The 13919-nt window shown below is 43.3% G+C and overlaps 1 protein-coding gene across 2 annotated transcripts in view; it reads left to right on the top strand.

Annotated features, from left to right (window-relative positions):
- The window catches only part of SYN3 (synapsin III), a 190697-nt gene extending 177155 nt beyond the window's left edge, over positions 1-13542 (top strand). Inside the window, exons 11-15 of one of the 2 annotated variants that reach the window (XR_011090638.1) lie at positions 3829-3963; positions 8075-8159; positions 8968-9265; positions 10139-11892; positions 12027-13542. Coding sequence is in view for 1 of the 2 variants with exons in the window: in XM_068664884.1 (XP_068520985.1) it covers positions 3829-3963; positions 8075-8159; positions 8968-9265; positions 10139-10271 (651 nt within the window). In the remaining variant the exon portion in view is untranslated. Of the gene's footprint in view, positions 1-3828; positions 3964-8074; positions 8160-8967; positions 9266-10138 lie in introns of both variants that reach the window. The other variant, XM_068664884.1, reaches the window with a different exon arrangement.
- Positions 13543-13919: the final 377 nt, after the last annotated feature.

Raw genomic sequence — 13919 nt, 5'->3', positions numbered from 1 at the left:
AAGGTAAAAAACAACGGATCTAATGTGATACAAATCAGAAGAAACACATCAGCCTCAGATAGGTCATGCTGAATTATGCCAGCAGAGAACCTAATTGAGTAGGTCTGGTGTACCAACATCAAGCAGGCATTCAGATGCCAGGCTGATGGACACTGTCAGGAAAGTAATAGAGTAATGCAATACAAAGAGCAGAACAAAGCCAAACAGGCACCTTTTCTACTTTATGCAGATTGAAGAGAGATGTTGACAAGTAATTAATTGCCTCCAGCCTACTTCCTGGGGTACTTTTCTTGGTCTGAAACTGATCCTTTATTTTGCTTTTCTCTTTTGATACTAGGGAAAAAAAAGTTTTTGACTGTGCGACAGTTGTATTTTTCTTGGTGAGAAGGAACAGTAAGCTGTGACATTTTACAAGAAAGCACACCTAAATGGACTGAATAAATAAGAAATCTGCACAATGCAATTGCAGGCAGTAATTAATTTTCACAGTGCAAAGCAGTTCTCTAGGAGAGAATTGCAGAAGCAGTGATGGGCAGTTCTATGAACTGCGATTTAGCACAGTGATTTGTTGCAAACAAAATCAGATTGAAAAAGATGAGTTATCAGCACAGGACAAGAACAATCTTTCACTCATGGTGTTTGCTGCCATGTGAACTTCACCTTCTTTTCCCATAGCAGATAACAGGACCTACTACCTTTCTGCCCCTCAAAGCACTAGCACATTAAGCACCATGTTCATGGCTCATATTCAAAGCTAAAATCTACTGCTTTCATACTATTAAAACAGCTGTGAATTTGATGGCAAATGCTGGTTCTTCTTTTTTCTCTGCTTTAAAGGACTTTGCCACTTCAAAAGAATACTCAGGATGAATATTCAGAAGGCCAGGTCCTCAAAATAGCACAAGTTAGGTACTGCTGTTAGCAGCCAGACTCTCAAAAGAGCTCAGCAGTGTGTATGGTTTAATAATCTCTCCCTTGGCCCTTTTTTTTCATAATGTAGCCCTTTGACACACCTCTTCTATACTGATAAATACAGAGCAGGTGGGGAGCAAGTAAAATAATCCTTTTGTTTTATTCTTCCTCCTGGATCAACTAAGCCCCACCTGCCACATAGCCAAGCCGTGTTAACTAGACACACTCCCTGCTGCCCCGCAAGGAGCCCTGCCCATCCCCTCACCACTGCCTTATCAGTCCTTCAGATATGTCTAATCATCTGTGTCCTTCCTTCCTTCCCTAAAAATCACCTAACACCACACTCCTGCGCACCAGAGCACGGAATAACAAGCCCAGCCTTCAGGCCTCAGCGTCAGATCAGCGCAGGGGGGTTTCCAGAGTCTCTTCTTTGCCCTGCCGCCTTCCGCTCCCCCCATACACCTTATCAGGCGACAGCAGCTGCCTCAGGAGCAGCTACTGACCTTGGGCCACTACAAAGGCCGGGTCCACATGTGCCGACGTCCTCTTGTCTCACATGGCTGGTCTGTGATCTCCTTGGGAAGGGATGAGTGCAGTCTGTCGGTGATTCCTGTATTCCTTCCAGCGCTAGCATTCGTGGCTGCCCAGCTGCAGAGCAATTCGCCTTTCCCAGAAGGACACGCAAGGTGACATCTTGTGCTCCTTCCCGCTTCAGTGGCAACCGGCTGTGTCACTTTCCTCACTGAAATCTCCACCATTTTCAAAGGCTTTCCCTTACGCGTGTGATTGCCTGGTCCCATACTGGTGGTCTCCCGAAGCTCACACCCCTGCCAGGCCCTACACAGAACTGATCCCTGGTGTGTCTTCACTGCCTCAGGCAAGACCTGCTCCAGGGTTCGTTCCCCCTGGAGCCTCTGTTTTATTAAACAGCATCATCTTCATAGAATCATTAGGGTTGGAAAAGGCCTTCAAGATCATCTGGTCCAGCCATCCCCCTACCACCAATGTCACCCACTAACCCATGTCCCCAAGCACCACGTCCAACCTTGCCTTGAACACCCCCAGGGAGGGTGACCCCACCACCTCCCTGGGCAACCCCTTCCCCTTCTGCTCCAGCCACTGCTGCCACAGAAACAGGGAAAAGCAGTTCTTAAGGTGGGGAAGCGAGGGTTTTTATCTGATTTGCGTGTTTTGAACTGAGCTGTATCCCAGGGAGGGTCAGGGAGCCGCCGAGCGAGGCTGGGCCTGTCAGCAGGGTAACGGCATCATCTAGTGGCCGGACACGTCCCTCGCACGGTGCATTGCAGGGAGCCGAGACCTCTTTTCCTCACACACGAACTGGAATTGCCAGATGAAGTGGGAATGATTTTAAGGGGGGGTTAAGGGAGGACGACCTGTGCAGGAAGCTGCCAGAGGGCCCCCAGGAGCCCCTGTGTATGAGACACGGAGGGGAATTGGCCGTTCCCTGCCAACCTGGCTTATCACGGACACCTCTGGGGAACATCTTTCCCTATCTCCTATTTTTTTACAGAGCGCAGATAGACGAATGAAAAGCCACTTTGTGCATTTAGCTGAGCACTTCCATCTTTTTTTCTAACCTCCTTCATTCTCACCCTAGGCCAAGCAGCCATGGATGTAGGCACCAACTCACTCTTCATGCAAACTCCCAGTTAAAACTTCCTTGGTGGCTTCTCCAGTCTTTGTGTGAGACACCTACAGAAATGAGCCCAAATGAAGAGTTATTCCACAAGAACAGACTAGAATACAAACACTCATTGACTTCACTTCACTGATTTCCTCTACCTCTAAATAAAATACACAAAACTTTCCATTTCACTCAAATAGTGGACTCAATGCCCCTGATCGCCTGGCCAGGGTGGAGTGCAATTCCAATTGTTATCTGAGCGTGAGTCAGTGCCTTTCTTGAGCAATACAATCTTTAACTCAGCATTTCCAGGGTTTTTAATGTTTGGATTAAAAATCAAAGCAAAATAAAATAAACTTTTCCAACTCTTCTTGTTATTTTAGTACAGTTGTATTTACTCCAGCTGAATCTTAACTCCGTCATAGCACAGTTCTTCCTGTGGGATTCTGCTGTTTGTGAAGCACTTGATTTATGATGAACTGCTGAAAATGATGTTTAGAGCTGCTACACAGCTGAGGATCTGCTACGCTATCCTTATTATTGTTGTTGCCAGAACTTTTCTTACCTCAAAGACCCTTTGACAGCTCTCTTTCCCCCATCTCCACAGTCTTGCTTCCCAACTTTCTCCAGCAGTTGTGGTACATGCTGGACAGCAGTCATGTTACAGTAATATCAAGAAGACAAACAGGGAATAAGTTTACTTATCTGCACTAGGTGCTGTTGTTTTGGTGACATCCTATTCATTATGCATTTGTGGTGTTTATTTCCCTTCTCAGGGTGCAGTGCTCTGTGTTGATTAATCCCAAATGTTTCCTGGTTTCCTCCAGTCCCTGTTGCTTTCATCTCCTCAGACTTCAGTACATTTTGTTTCCATCCTCCTGTGTCTGCCTGTGTCCCTTTCTGCTGCAGTGTCATCCCAAAATGTTGTAGCACAATGCCAGAGAGACCTCATCCACAAGAGGCATCCCCTCAGGAGCAAGTTTGTGTTGCTTGATGTAGAAAACCTTCAGCCACCAGAAGCCTTGGGTTGGCTTCCAAGTTGTAAATGGAAGATGGGGAGCAGAGGAAGCACATGCCATTTCCAAAAGAAAAAATAAATAAAAATAAGAGAAATCACACCCTAGCGTGTTTCAGCATGGAAGAGACTTAGGACTAGATGTGTTGATAAGGACGTGGGGACATAAAGCAGGTTAGCATGAAAGGTGAGTTGAAACAAGCATCTGCCACCAGGAAACCTCTTTTTTAACTGCTGTTTTTCTTTCTTGTGGCAGGTGATGGACAGCTCGATGCCTCTGATTGGGGAGCATGTGGAAGAGGACAGACAGCTTATAGCCGATCTGGTTGTTTCCAAAATGACTCAGCTTGTCACCACTGCTGGATCTACCCCATCACCACTGAGGCCTTGGGTAAGACAGAATATCAACCTTTTGGCCAAGCTGCTTTCCTGAACTCTTTTTCTCTCTCTTCTCCCTGTAAATATCAGCCAGTCAGACATCCCATGGAGATGAACAGTCCCATACCAGAGTGACTGACTCCTGCTCTTACAGAGAAGTCTCTTGCAGATCTTTGCATTGGGTGCCCTGAGAAATGGCTCAGTCTCCTGCCCTCTCCTTTCATGTAACTGTGGCATCACATGGGGGGGGGAAGGGGGAGAGCACGCATCTAGGCATTTTGCCTTGCTAAATCAAATCCTATTCTAGATTCATATTGCAGACAGCATTTCTAGAGGTGCTTGTAACTCCCAGCTTCACCTCCATCTAAAACCAGTCCTCAGGATAGGTTTTATTCCAGTTTTTGCATCTCTGGTGAAAATCTGTGCGTCCCAAAGAGGAGAGTGGGAATTTCCACCCTGACTTGTTTCATTTCTCAATGCAGCCTCGCTTCTTTGGAGATGCCCTTTACCCACTTTATCAGTAGGAGGCCTGACTACTGCTGAATTCCTATAATAACCTGTCATTTTTGCATTTAAGCTGACCCCTTCGCACTCCTCATGGCACATTCATTCCCTGAGTATATGCACTATTACCTCTTTCAGTGTCTAGTAGGGAGCCAAGCAGGAAGGGTTGAGAACAGAAATCTGTACAAAAGAAAGGGCAGAAGAGTAATCAGGCTGAGTGATAATACTGACTGCAACACATGGGAAAAGTTTCCATTTCCACGCAAGAGATAAGGTGAGAGGAAGGACTGTGGCTCTCTGCCTCTGCTGTATGACAGCCTACTCCCTGCTAGACCAGGTCCCCAGCATGCAGTGCATTCAGAGTAAATCCAAAGCAAACTTTAGGTAGAGTGAGGGGAACCTTTAATAGACACTAAAAATGCTTTGGGACAGTGAAAGTCATAGAGAATGGATAGGATTTACTCTGGCCAAAGTGAAACCAACAACTGACCTCTGAAATAACTAAGATAAAGAGTGTATAAACTAAGAGCAAAGGGGAAGCCTGCAGAAACTGAGAACATGGACAGATGCATATATTGTCTATATCTGTACAGGACTGGATTGAATTGCAACAGAATTAAAACAGGGTCAAAGGAAAACAAAACAAATGGTCTTGGAAGCATAAGATGTCAAATAGAAGACTTAAGTTAAAAAAAAGGTTTCTCAACAAGAAATGATATAGCACAAACAGTTAGGAAAAGTACTTTTAGTAAGAAAATTATTCAAAAGCTCCCTACTATTAGAAGTCAAGCTTTGTGGATGCTATTTAAGAGAACGTTGATTTCCTGAATGCGTATATACATTTCTGATCTGCTCCTAAACGAGGAATGCAAGAAATAAACTTCTAGGGTTAAATCGCAAAGTGAAAGAAGACATTCAAGACAAACAGAAAAAAAAACTTCCAGATTTGGAAATCTGACATTTTAAAATACATTTATGCACACAAATCATTCATGCATACAATCACACAAGTAATAAAAGGAAACTCTAAAAGGATAGAATTTTATTTTAAAGATCAGATAGAGGGAAGAGTGAAACAAATTCTCTGAGTTCAGCAGATGACAGAACCCCACCAAAGCATTGGTGAGCTTTATGGATCATCCGATGTTAAGGGAGAAAGGGAAGACAACAGAGACAGTGCTGGGACTCCAGTGAATTTAATTGCTGAAAGTGGAGAACTTCTTAAATCATACATAGATTTTCCCAGTCAGGCATGCAGGGCAGAGAGCAAAAGCGGTTATTAAATTGCTGATAGCTGATATTTTTAAAAATTATTAAGCCCCCAGACCCAGCTGGCTACATCCAATGACGTGAATTTAGGAAGTGACTCAGCTGCCAAGAAAAAAAGTGCAATTTCATTAGAAACAGTTATTGCTCCAGAGGATTGGTGTATAACAAATACAAAATTTGTGTTTAAAAAGGCTATAAGACTAACATAGAAGAATTTATGTAAGGAAGTCATGGATCTTACACATGATCTCAGCAATTAATTTAAAGAATAATACAAAACATTAATAAACCTACAGAAACATGGCTTAAGAGCATCCACCACAATACCTTTTTTCAAAGAAAAATGTCCTATTAATCTTCCTTTCCATTCTTTGTCCATCAACTCTTTGAGAATTTGTTCATAAAGTGGTAGACAGCAGGCAATCGGCCAAAATAATGTAGCTAGACTGTCACAAAGCCTCAGGGAAGGTAGCAGACAAGAGCTATTAAAAAAGCAAGCAAAGAGGGTCTAGAAGGCAAAGTTTCATTGTGAAGCAAATGCCTCAGATGAAGACACAGATGTGATAGATGTTAAATCTTGCAAACAGTCAAGGACATTGGGTGGCCATCACTCCTGCATCTCTCCACCTCAAAATTGCTTTGCCTTCATCTCTGAGAAGCCTTGGGTTGGCTGTGGGCAGAGGCAACAGAGGTCAATATGAGATCTAATTCCTTTTCTTTGGCTGATCTAATCAGGATGTTTTATGTTATTTCCAGTACAATTCCTGCAACGCCAAGGCAATGTTTTAGTGTCCCAAGCTATGTAGGACTAGAAGCTATGGAATAGAAAATTCCCAGGTTTTCCTTCCCATCCATTTAGCTTGTCACAGATAAATTGTGTACAAGATTGGTTGACAACATCATTGTTGTCAGTACGTTAGTCAGTTGAAACTCATTTCAGTGCTTCCAGCTATGAAACATTTCTTCCCACTTCCAGAATCACTTAGCTCGTTCTCTTGACCTTCCAGGAGCTTCAACAACCCCTTTATCATTGTGTTCTCCATATAAATAATCCAGCACATACCAGTCTATCTGTCTCCAACTTCCCTTGCTCTTTCATAAACAATTTTGTGCAATAGGCTTACTCAGACTTTTGTTAACCTTGGACCAGCCCTCTGTGCAACAATTCTGTTTTGCTTAATCTGTTTTTTAAAATATCTGTCAGAAAGAGTAAACAGTGAGAGAGAAGAAAGTGCAGATGGCACCAACTTATTTGGGTTAGCCAGGACCAGGGATGTCAGCGAAGAACTTCTGAGAGAGCTATGTATGTTAAGTCACCACAACAGCAAACCGTACCGAAGACTGAAAAGTAAGCTAAACTGGAGTAGAGAGAGGGAGAACATAAACTGTATATATACCTTGTAAGTCCTGCTAACCGTTTCTCTTAAAAAAGACACTGTTGCAAACAGACTAACGAAAACCATTGCTCAGCCTATGGTTGTGCTGACAAGGGAGAAGCAGGGAATTTGGATGCACAAGGAATGAGTTGGTGAGGTATACAGAGAACCAAGACACTGCTTCATCTGGAATAACACACGCACACCCGCTTTGGGCAGCTGCAGAAAGGATCACAAAGCCAGGAAAGAAAAGTGGGTGATGAAAATGATTAGGAGCCTGGAAACATTCCCATGGAGGGACCAAAGGGATTCAACCTGTTGGCTTTAGAAAGGACATGAATGGGAGTGAGGGCAGTAAAAACCTGCAAAATAATGAATGGCCTAGCAAAGATAGGTTGTGAGAACTATTCTCAAACTCAAAGTAATGGAGTTAAGAAGTGGGGAAGGTTGTAAGATTGAAATGGTCTGAGTGACAATATAAAAAAAAAAAATACCTGGAACTATTGCAAAGATTTTGCAGAGCAGATCATAAACTTTATGTTCCAGGGTTTGAGCTGGTCCTTACTTAAGAGCAATCAAGATGAGACGCCTCAGGGTAAAAAGATGATTACTCCATAGACATTTCCATGGTTCATCCCTCCTTCCTTTGGAACATCTGGTGCTGGCAACTGTCCAAAATGGGAGATGGGACTAAGAGATCCCTCAGGCCTGATAAATTTGGCAATTCCCGATTACCTAAAAAACATTATGAACTGTAACTTCACCGTTATTCCCTGTGAACAAACAATTTATATGCTCCTTATTACTTAGCTCTCAATTTCAGTCCCTTGAAAATTTACCAGCCAGATGCTGTGTGTGTGTATTTAAGGAACACTTCAGTACTCCACTGCTCCTATATTACCTCTGGGCTTCTCTTTGGGGACTCTGTATTAACTGGAATAGCTTTTTTTTTTTTTTTTTTTTTTTTGTCTCTAGCCTCCACAAGTTCAGCCTCAGTCAGTGAAAACTCAGCCTGGACCTCAGCTCGCACAACTGTCTCAGCCACGGCCTCCTCCACAAGGTACAGTTATTTGGGATCCATGATAGCATGGACTGTAAGACATCAGTTTGCTTTCTAAACAAACACTCTCAGGATAAAGGTTTCGGTCACGGTCCCTTTTCACTGATAAGCAGGAAGCAAATTCAGTGTACTTTTAAAGCAGCTACTGTAAAATCCCATATCAGCTCTGAAAGTGGGCTGAAAATTCAATATAGATCCAGCTGATAACTCTGTTAGGACTTGGCTCAGCAAAGAAAGGGCACTTGAAATGGCACTGGAGCAGGATTTGGGGCACAGAGTGTATTTGTGTTTGCATAGAGCTGTAGCAGCGACAAGTATTAAGAAAGGATAGCGAGATTTGAGGGTCTGCTACCAATATCGCTAAAGCCACCTGCTGATAATGCTGGAACAGATGCTCAGATAGTAGTAGGGTGCACCGTTTTTTTACATCAAAATGCTTTTCTCATGAAGGGACTGTTGACCCAAACCTGCAGATTCACCTTTCATTTCCTTTAGAGCTGGTATTCCAGTGACTCTTCTTTCTCAATGCAGGAAGCACTTGATGAGAATAAGAAGTATTAGTTACATGGAAAAGTACAGCACATTGAAATGACTTCCTTTGGGGGGAGCAGCAGGGCTTCTTTGAAGAGGTAGACAAATGGACAAAAACTCCAGAGACACCACTGTTAGATATAGGATTTCCCTTATTTTTTTTGCATAAAAGTAGTCTGAATAGTCTCTCCTCGTAGCAAAACCCATTCCTCCATACAGATATTTGCTTGTTTTCCACATGACCTTCTTCATGCTTACATGCACACATCCCTTTCAGGTGGGCCACGCCAACCTCAGGCATCTCAGCCTCCACGGACAAACGCCCCTCCACAGCAACGGCTCTCTCCTCAAGGACAGCAGCCCCAGAGTCCCATGTCCACTTCACCTCAGCAGCAAAGGTCACCTGGATCTCCACAGCAAGTTCGATCAGCAACTGGGTCCTCTCCAGTCCAGGCTTCCAAGGCAGGCGTCTTCCCACCACAGCAGCCCAGACCCCCTGCTCAAGGCCGGGCTCCTAGCCAGCCAAGCCCCACTGAAACGTCCAAGCAGCAAGCCAACCCACACCCGCATCTGAAGTAGGTGCTCAGTTAAACCGCTATTATCTGTAGATTGTAGAATAAGGCTATCAAAAAAAGTCTCCTGAGCTGGCATGAAGAACTCATCACCTGTTGTCAGGCAGCAGTCCCCGAAGACAAAGGCCTGGACAGCTGCGAGTGACTCCAGAGGTACAAGTGCCTGGGCAGAACTCAGGCCACCACTGAACTGTTGTCAGGAAGAACAAGTTTTAGGTTACATCTCAAAGATTCTTCCTCTTGTTTGTATGCTCATTGTTAAATGCATGCTGTACCCTGGCCATATCAATGCAGCTACTTCCTTCTCAGCAGGGTATATAATCCTTATCCTTACAGACTGTAAGCAGCACATTATTGACCAGAAAGCTTGACAAGAGTAATTCCTTCACTTCTCTTTGGATGCAGGAGCCACACAACGTTCTTTACTGGGCAATTATTTGCAATTGCTTGCAAAAGGACTGGGGACATGGCTACCACTTTGTACAAAACCTTGTGCTCTATGTTTGAAATCAAAGGATCGCCATGCATGGTGTGGCTGATTAAAGGTGATCCTCAGTAGGAATCCATTATTCTGTATTAACAGTGAAATAACGTCAATGTTTGTCACAGCAGTAGCATCAAGAATTGCATGCTTTTAATCATATGCCTTCATAAAAGGTACTAGTATGGACTGTGATAGTAGATTAGATCCACTTACCCATCCCTCATTCCTCCTTACCCCCCAAATCCTGGACGTCTTAGCATATGGAGATTCTCTTTGCTTACCTCTTTTTTTCCTCGCATGTAATTGTGACAGAGGACAAAGCATCAGTAACCAGCTTTGAATAACTGCCTTCTCCTGCTGAGTCTCAGTGTCAACTCTGTTTTCCATTTCAGCAAATCGCAGTCCCTGACAAACACCTTCAGCATATCTGAATCATCTCAGCGGGGAAACCCCAACGAAGATGAAGCAAAAGCTGAGACCATCCGCAACCTGAGGAAATCATTTGCTAGCCTGTTTTCTGATTAACAGCCCTGCAGCTGGATCTGTGCTTTGCTCAGCCTTCACTCTTCATATACCCAATGTCATCCTGGAATATACTCAGTGGCACCCAGCAATTACAGCTAATACCTGGGTAAAAGGAATTTAGAAAACAACAGTTGTTTTAATACAATGAAAATATTCTAATAACGGCCTGAAAAGTGACTGTATAAAAGTGGCACTATTTCATTTGTTTTTCGTGCATAATCAGAATCATGTATGTTCAAATGACTGAGTTGTAAATCAAATTTTACTCCTGCTAACCCGTGTGTAGTCAACAGTTATTACAGTGCAAACTAGATTTTATTTCAGTTTGTATGTAGTCCATACAATTGCTAACTTCCAATTACAGAATCCTTGTTGAGGCTAAGATAAAAGAAAACCAGGCTTATTTCAGAAGCAGATGTGCAAAGACGGAGGCACATATTCATTGACTGATGAAGTGAGCATGCCTGAGCATGGAAACACGGTGAACTGTGGAACTTCATGATATCAACTTTACTAAAAGTCACTTTTCAGAGTAAAATTACACATTCAAGTTAAATACAGTACCAGGCATCAGTAAACACCGAAGATCACATGAGCAGGCCATCCAGATGAACTGCTGGTTTGTTCCAGATCACTCTGCTCATAGCAGTTAAAACGTCTGTTTCATGCCTTGCATTTAAGTCCCCAGCACGTGATTCCTGAGTTCTGAGAGAAAAACGTCACGTTCTAACCCTGTAGCCTTAGCTCAAAAATAACCTGAGAAGTGGGACTTCCACAAGAAAAAAGGGGGGGAAAAACTTCTTTCCCTGTCCCCGGAAACACTAGGGAGTTCATATCCACAGTTCACACAAATTTCAGACAAAAGCCAACTACACTCCAAGCACTTAGGTGACTTGGTCACATCTGGCTAAGGATATCCCCCAGGAACATGGTTAATTAATAGCAGAGCTGATGAAGTGCACATACTTGTGTGCTGAGTGTTCCATAATACAGATCGGACAGAGAGATGGAGTGAAATCCTGTCTTGCTCCTCGAACTCCCATTGACTGGGGTGAGTGCACAATGAATCAAGGTGACAGACCTGTGATAGAACAGGAAAACTGTCATTTCAAAATAAGATGAGCTGGGCTCCATCCAGAGACACCGAGCAATGGGAAGGCACGTATGCAATTGCCCCACGCAGGTAACAATCTTCCAGAGAAGACAGAGAGAGAGAGATCTCTGCTGGCTGTGGTTTCCCTCAAGTTTTGTCAAGTACTTGAGTCACAAATCAGCTTGAAGGCCAGACTTCTGGCTTTATGCTTTCCTTTGCAGCTTCACATCAGTTGCTCTTAGGCATACCAAGGGAGGAAGGGAGGTCAGTAAGCTAAAAACGTTGGAGCCGATGGCACAGATTTTTGCTGTCACTTGAAGAGAGAGGTCCTCAAATCAGCAAAACCAACAGCAATAGTTGCCATTTTGGATCTCATGATTCACTGGTGGGAACGAAGCCAAACAAACTATTCCTGCACAGCACCTGTAATGAACATCTAGATCCAACGCAGTCACCTGGACCTCGCATGACCAACCCCTGAGCTGGCCTGCACACATATAATAGCTTTTGTGACCTGTGCACTTTCAGGCAAGTAACTGCATAGCTTTTCCAGCTTGGGAGGCTCTCGAGAGACTCATCTGGACCAATGATTTATACCTCACATTTCAAATTAAAGAATCACCCTATCCCCTAATGATTTATCTTTTTTTTTTTTTTTTCAGCTCTACCATTGTCCTTCCAGGTTTGCTAAGCAGTTTACAATGTTGCATCATAAATACATGTCACTGCCTGAGAAAGAAAACAGACCCTGCTGTTCCGCAGCCTCCAGGAGCAATAAAAGAGTGACAAATGACCTTGAGCAAACACTGTCCCACTAGCAAGAACAATAGCAGATTAACAGGCTCCGCTATATGGAGAGAGGTAACACAACCCTGGTGGGAGAGGATTTCCTTCTGTAGTGCTTCCCTCAGCATAGCTTATGCCTTTCCCTACCACACAGTCACCAGAAATGCAAAGACAGACACAGAAGTTTACTGCCAGAATCCTCAATTGTTCTATCAAATCTTCTTACATCTCTCTTACCAATACAGTCTATACAAAAATGAAGTGACTACTGACTAGTGAGGCATGGCCCCTTAAAACGACCCCAGTTTCTCACTAAAACCACAGCAGTGGAATCATTTGCTGGTGCTGCACTTGAACACAGCAGGGCTGTCCTGCAGCTGATCACTGCAGCAGCATAGTGCTGTTGGTTTGATGCCCAGCTGCAATCTCAGACCTGCCTGCAGCTCCCAACTGTCATCTTTCAAGGGACAAGCAAACAGGATGGGATTTCACCCCCTTCTAGCTCCAGCTTGCAAAAATGAGTAAAACCAACAGGCAGCATCAGCTTATCCTGCCTATTCCTATAGTTCCTAAAAAGTATTTTCAGTTCTGTCCACAAGAGTGCTTTAATGAACACACTGAGCTGATACCCTCAGTTAAAATGATGAAACGCTGTGCCCTATAAATATTCTAACAGTACACTTCAATCTACAAACTAGATGTTGTGGCTAACAGATGATTCAAAAATGCACCATTGTATGTTCAGGTTATCATTTTCAATGCAGGGCTTCTTTTCCTAAATCCCTACAACCTAACAAAGCAACAGAGAGAGGAAATACAAGGATTATATTCTCCATTTTACGAGTCATGAACTAAGGTATACCCGACTATTTAGGTGTCTAGATATAACAGCTGGAGTTAAGTACAGTTAAAAAGGCAACATAGAAGTTGGTGAATAGAAGTTACATTTAAATCACAGGACAGACATGCCCCACAGCATGCCTTGGGGTCTTTCTCACAGCTGTGGAAACTGAACACCTGGTCAGAGCACACTGGGTCTCCCTTTTGTCCTGCATGCTTTAATTTTCTTCACATGGAAGCCAGGAAACATGAATAGATGTGTGTTTGGATTCAGCCCAAGAAGCTGGGACACAGCTAAGACACCCACTCATATCCACCACCTGGAAAATGATTTTACAGTTTGCTGTTTAGATACACACCGAGACACATCTTGACCTTCTTGTAATATCTAGGTGTGGTATTTCAATAGGAATGTAACTCACGTTCTCATGCAATTAAACATCTTGTATAAAGCTAGGGCTCAGCATAGTAGTTCTGCTCCAGTAACTGCAGCTGTGCCTTCTTCTCCTTCACTGATCACAGACAGGTACATAGGACCTTATACCTTGCATATACACTTTTTTTTTTTTTTTAATATAGTTGTCTTAAATTTTAGGACGAAGGTAAAACAATAAATAGAGAAAAAAATTAGTTTCTGATTTCCAAATAAATGTTAGTAGCAACCACACAGCACTGGATACAGATGAACAGTACAGGCAAGGAATGGGGGCCACCTTAAGGCACTTCACCTTTTGTAGTGTCTCTTCTGTCATTTGCAAACAGCAATGACACATACACCTGCCTTAGAAGCTGCCAAATAACAAAAAAAAAAAAAAAGTAGCTGGTTCTCATATATTTCCTGTTTTCTTCTCATTTTATACTGTTGGTCCTGAGATATTCAAATAGCATTTAATGTACTGTTTTATGAATTAAGGGAACTCCTCTGCAGG

This window comes from Anas acuta, chromosome 1 (genome assembly GCF_963932015.1).
Source record: "Anas acuta chromosome 1, bAnaAcu1.1, whole genome shotgun sequence".
Taxonomy (NCBI): domain Eukaryota; kingdom Metazoa; phylum Chordata; class Aves; order Anseriformes; family Anatidae; genus Anas; species Anas acuta.
The sequence above is the reverse complement of the archived record's forward strand: the minus strand, read 5'-3'. Positions and strand labels throughout refer to the sequence as shown.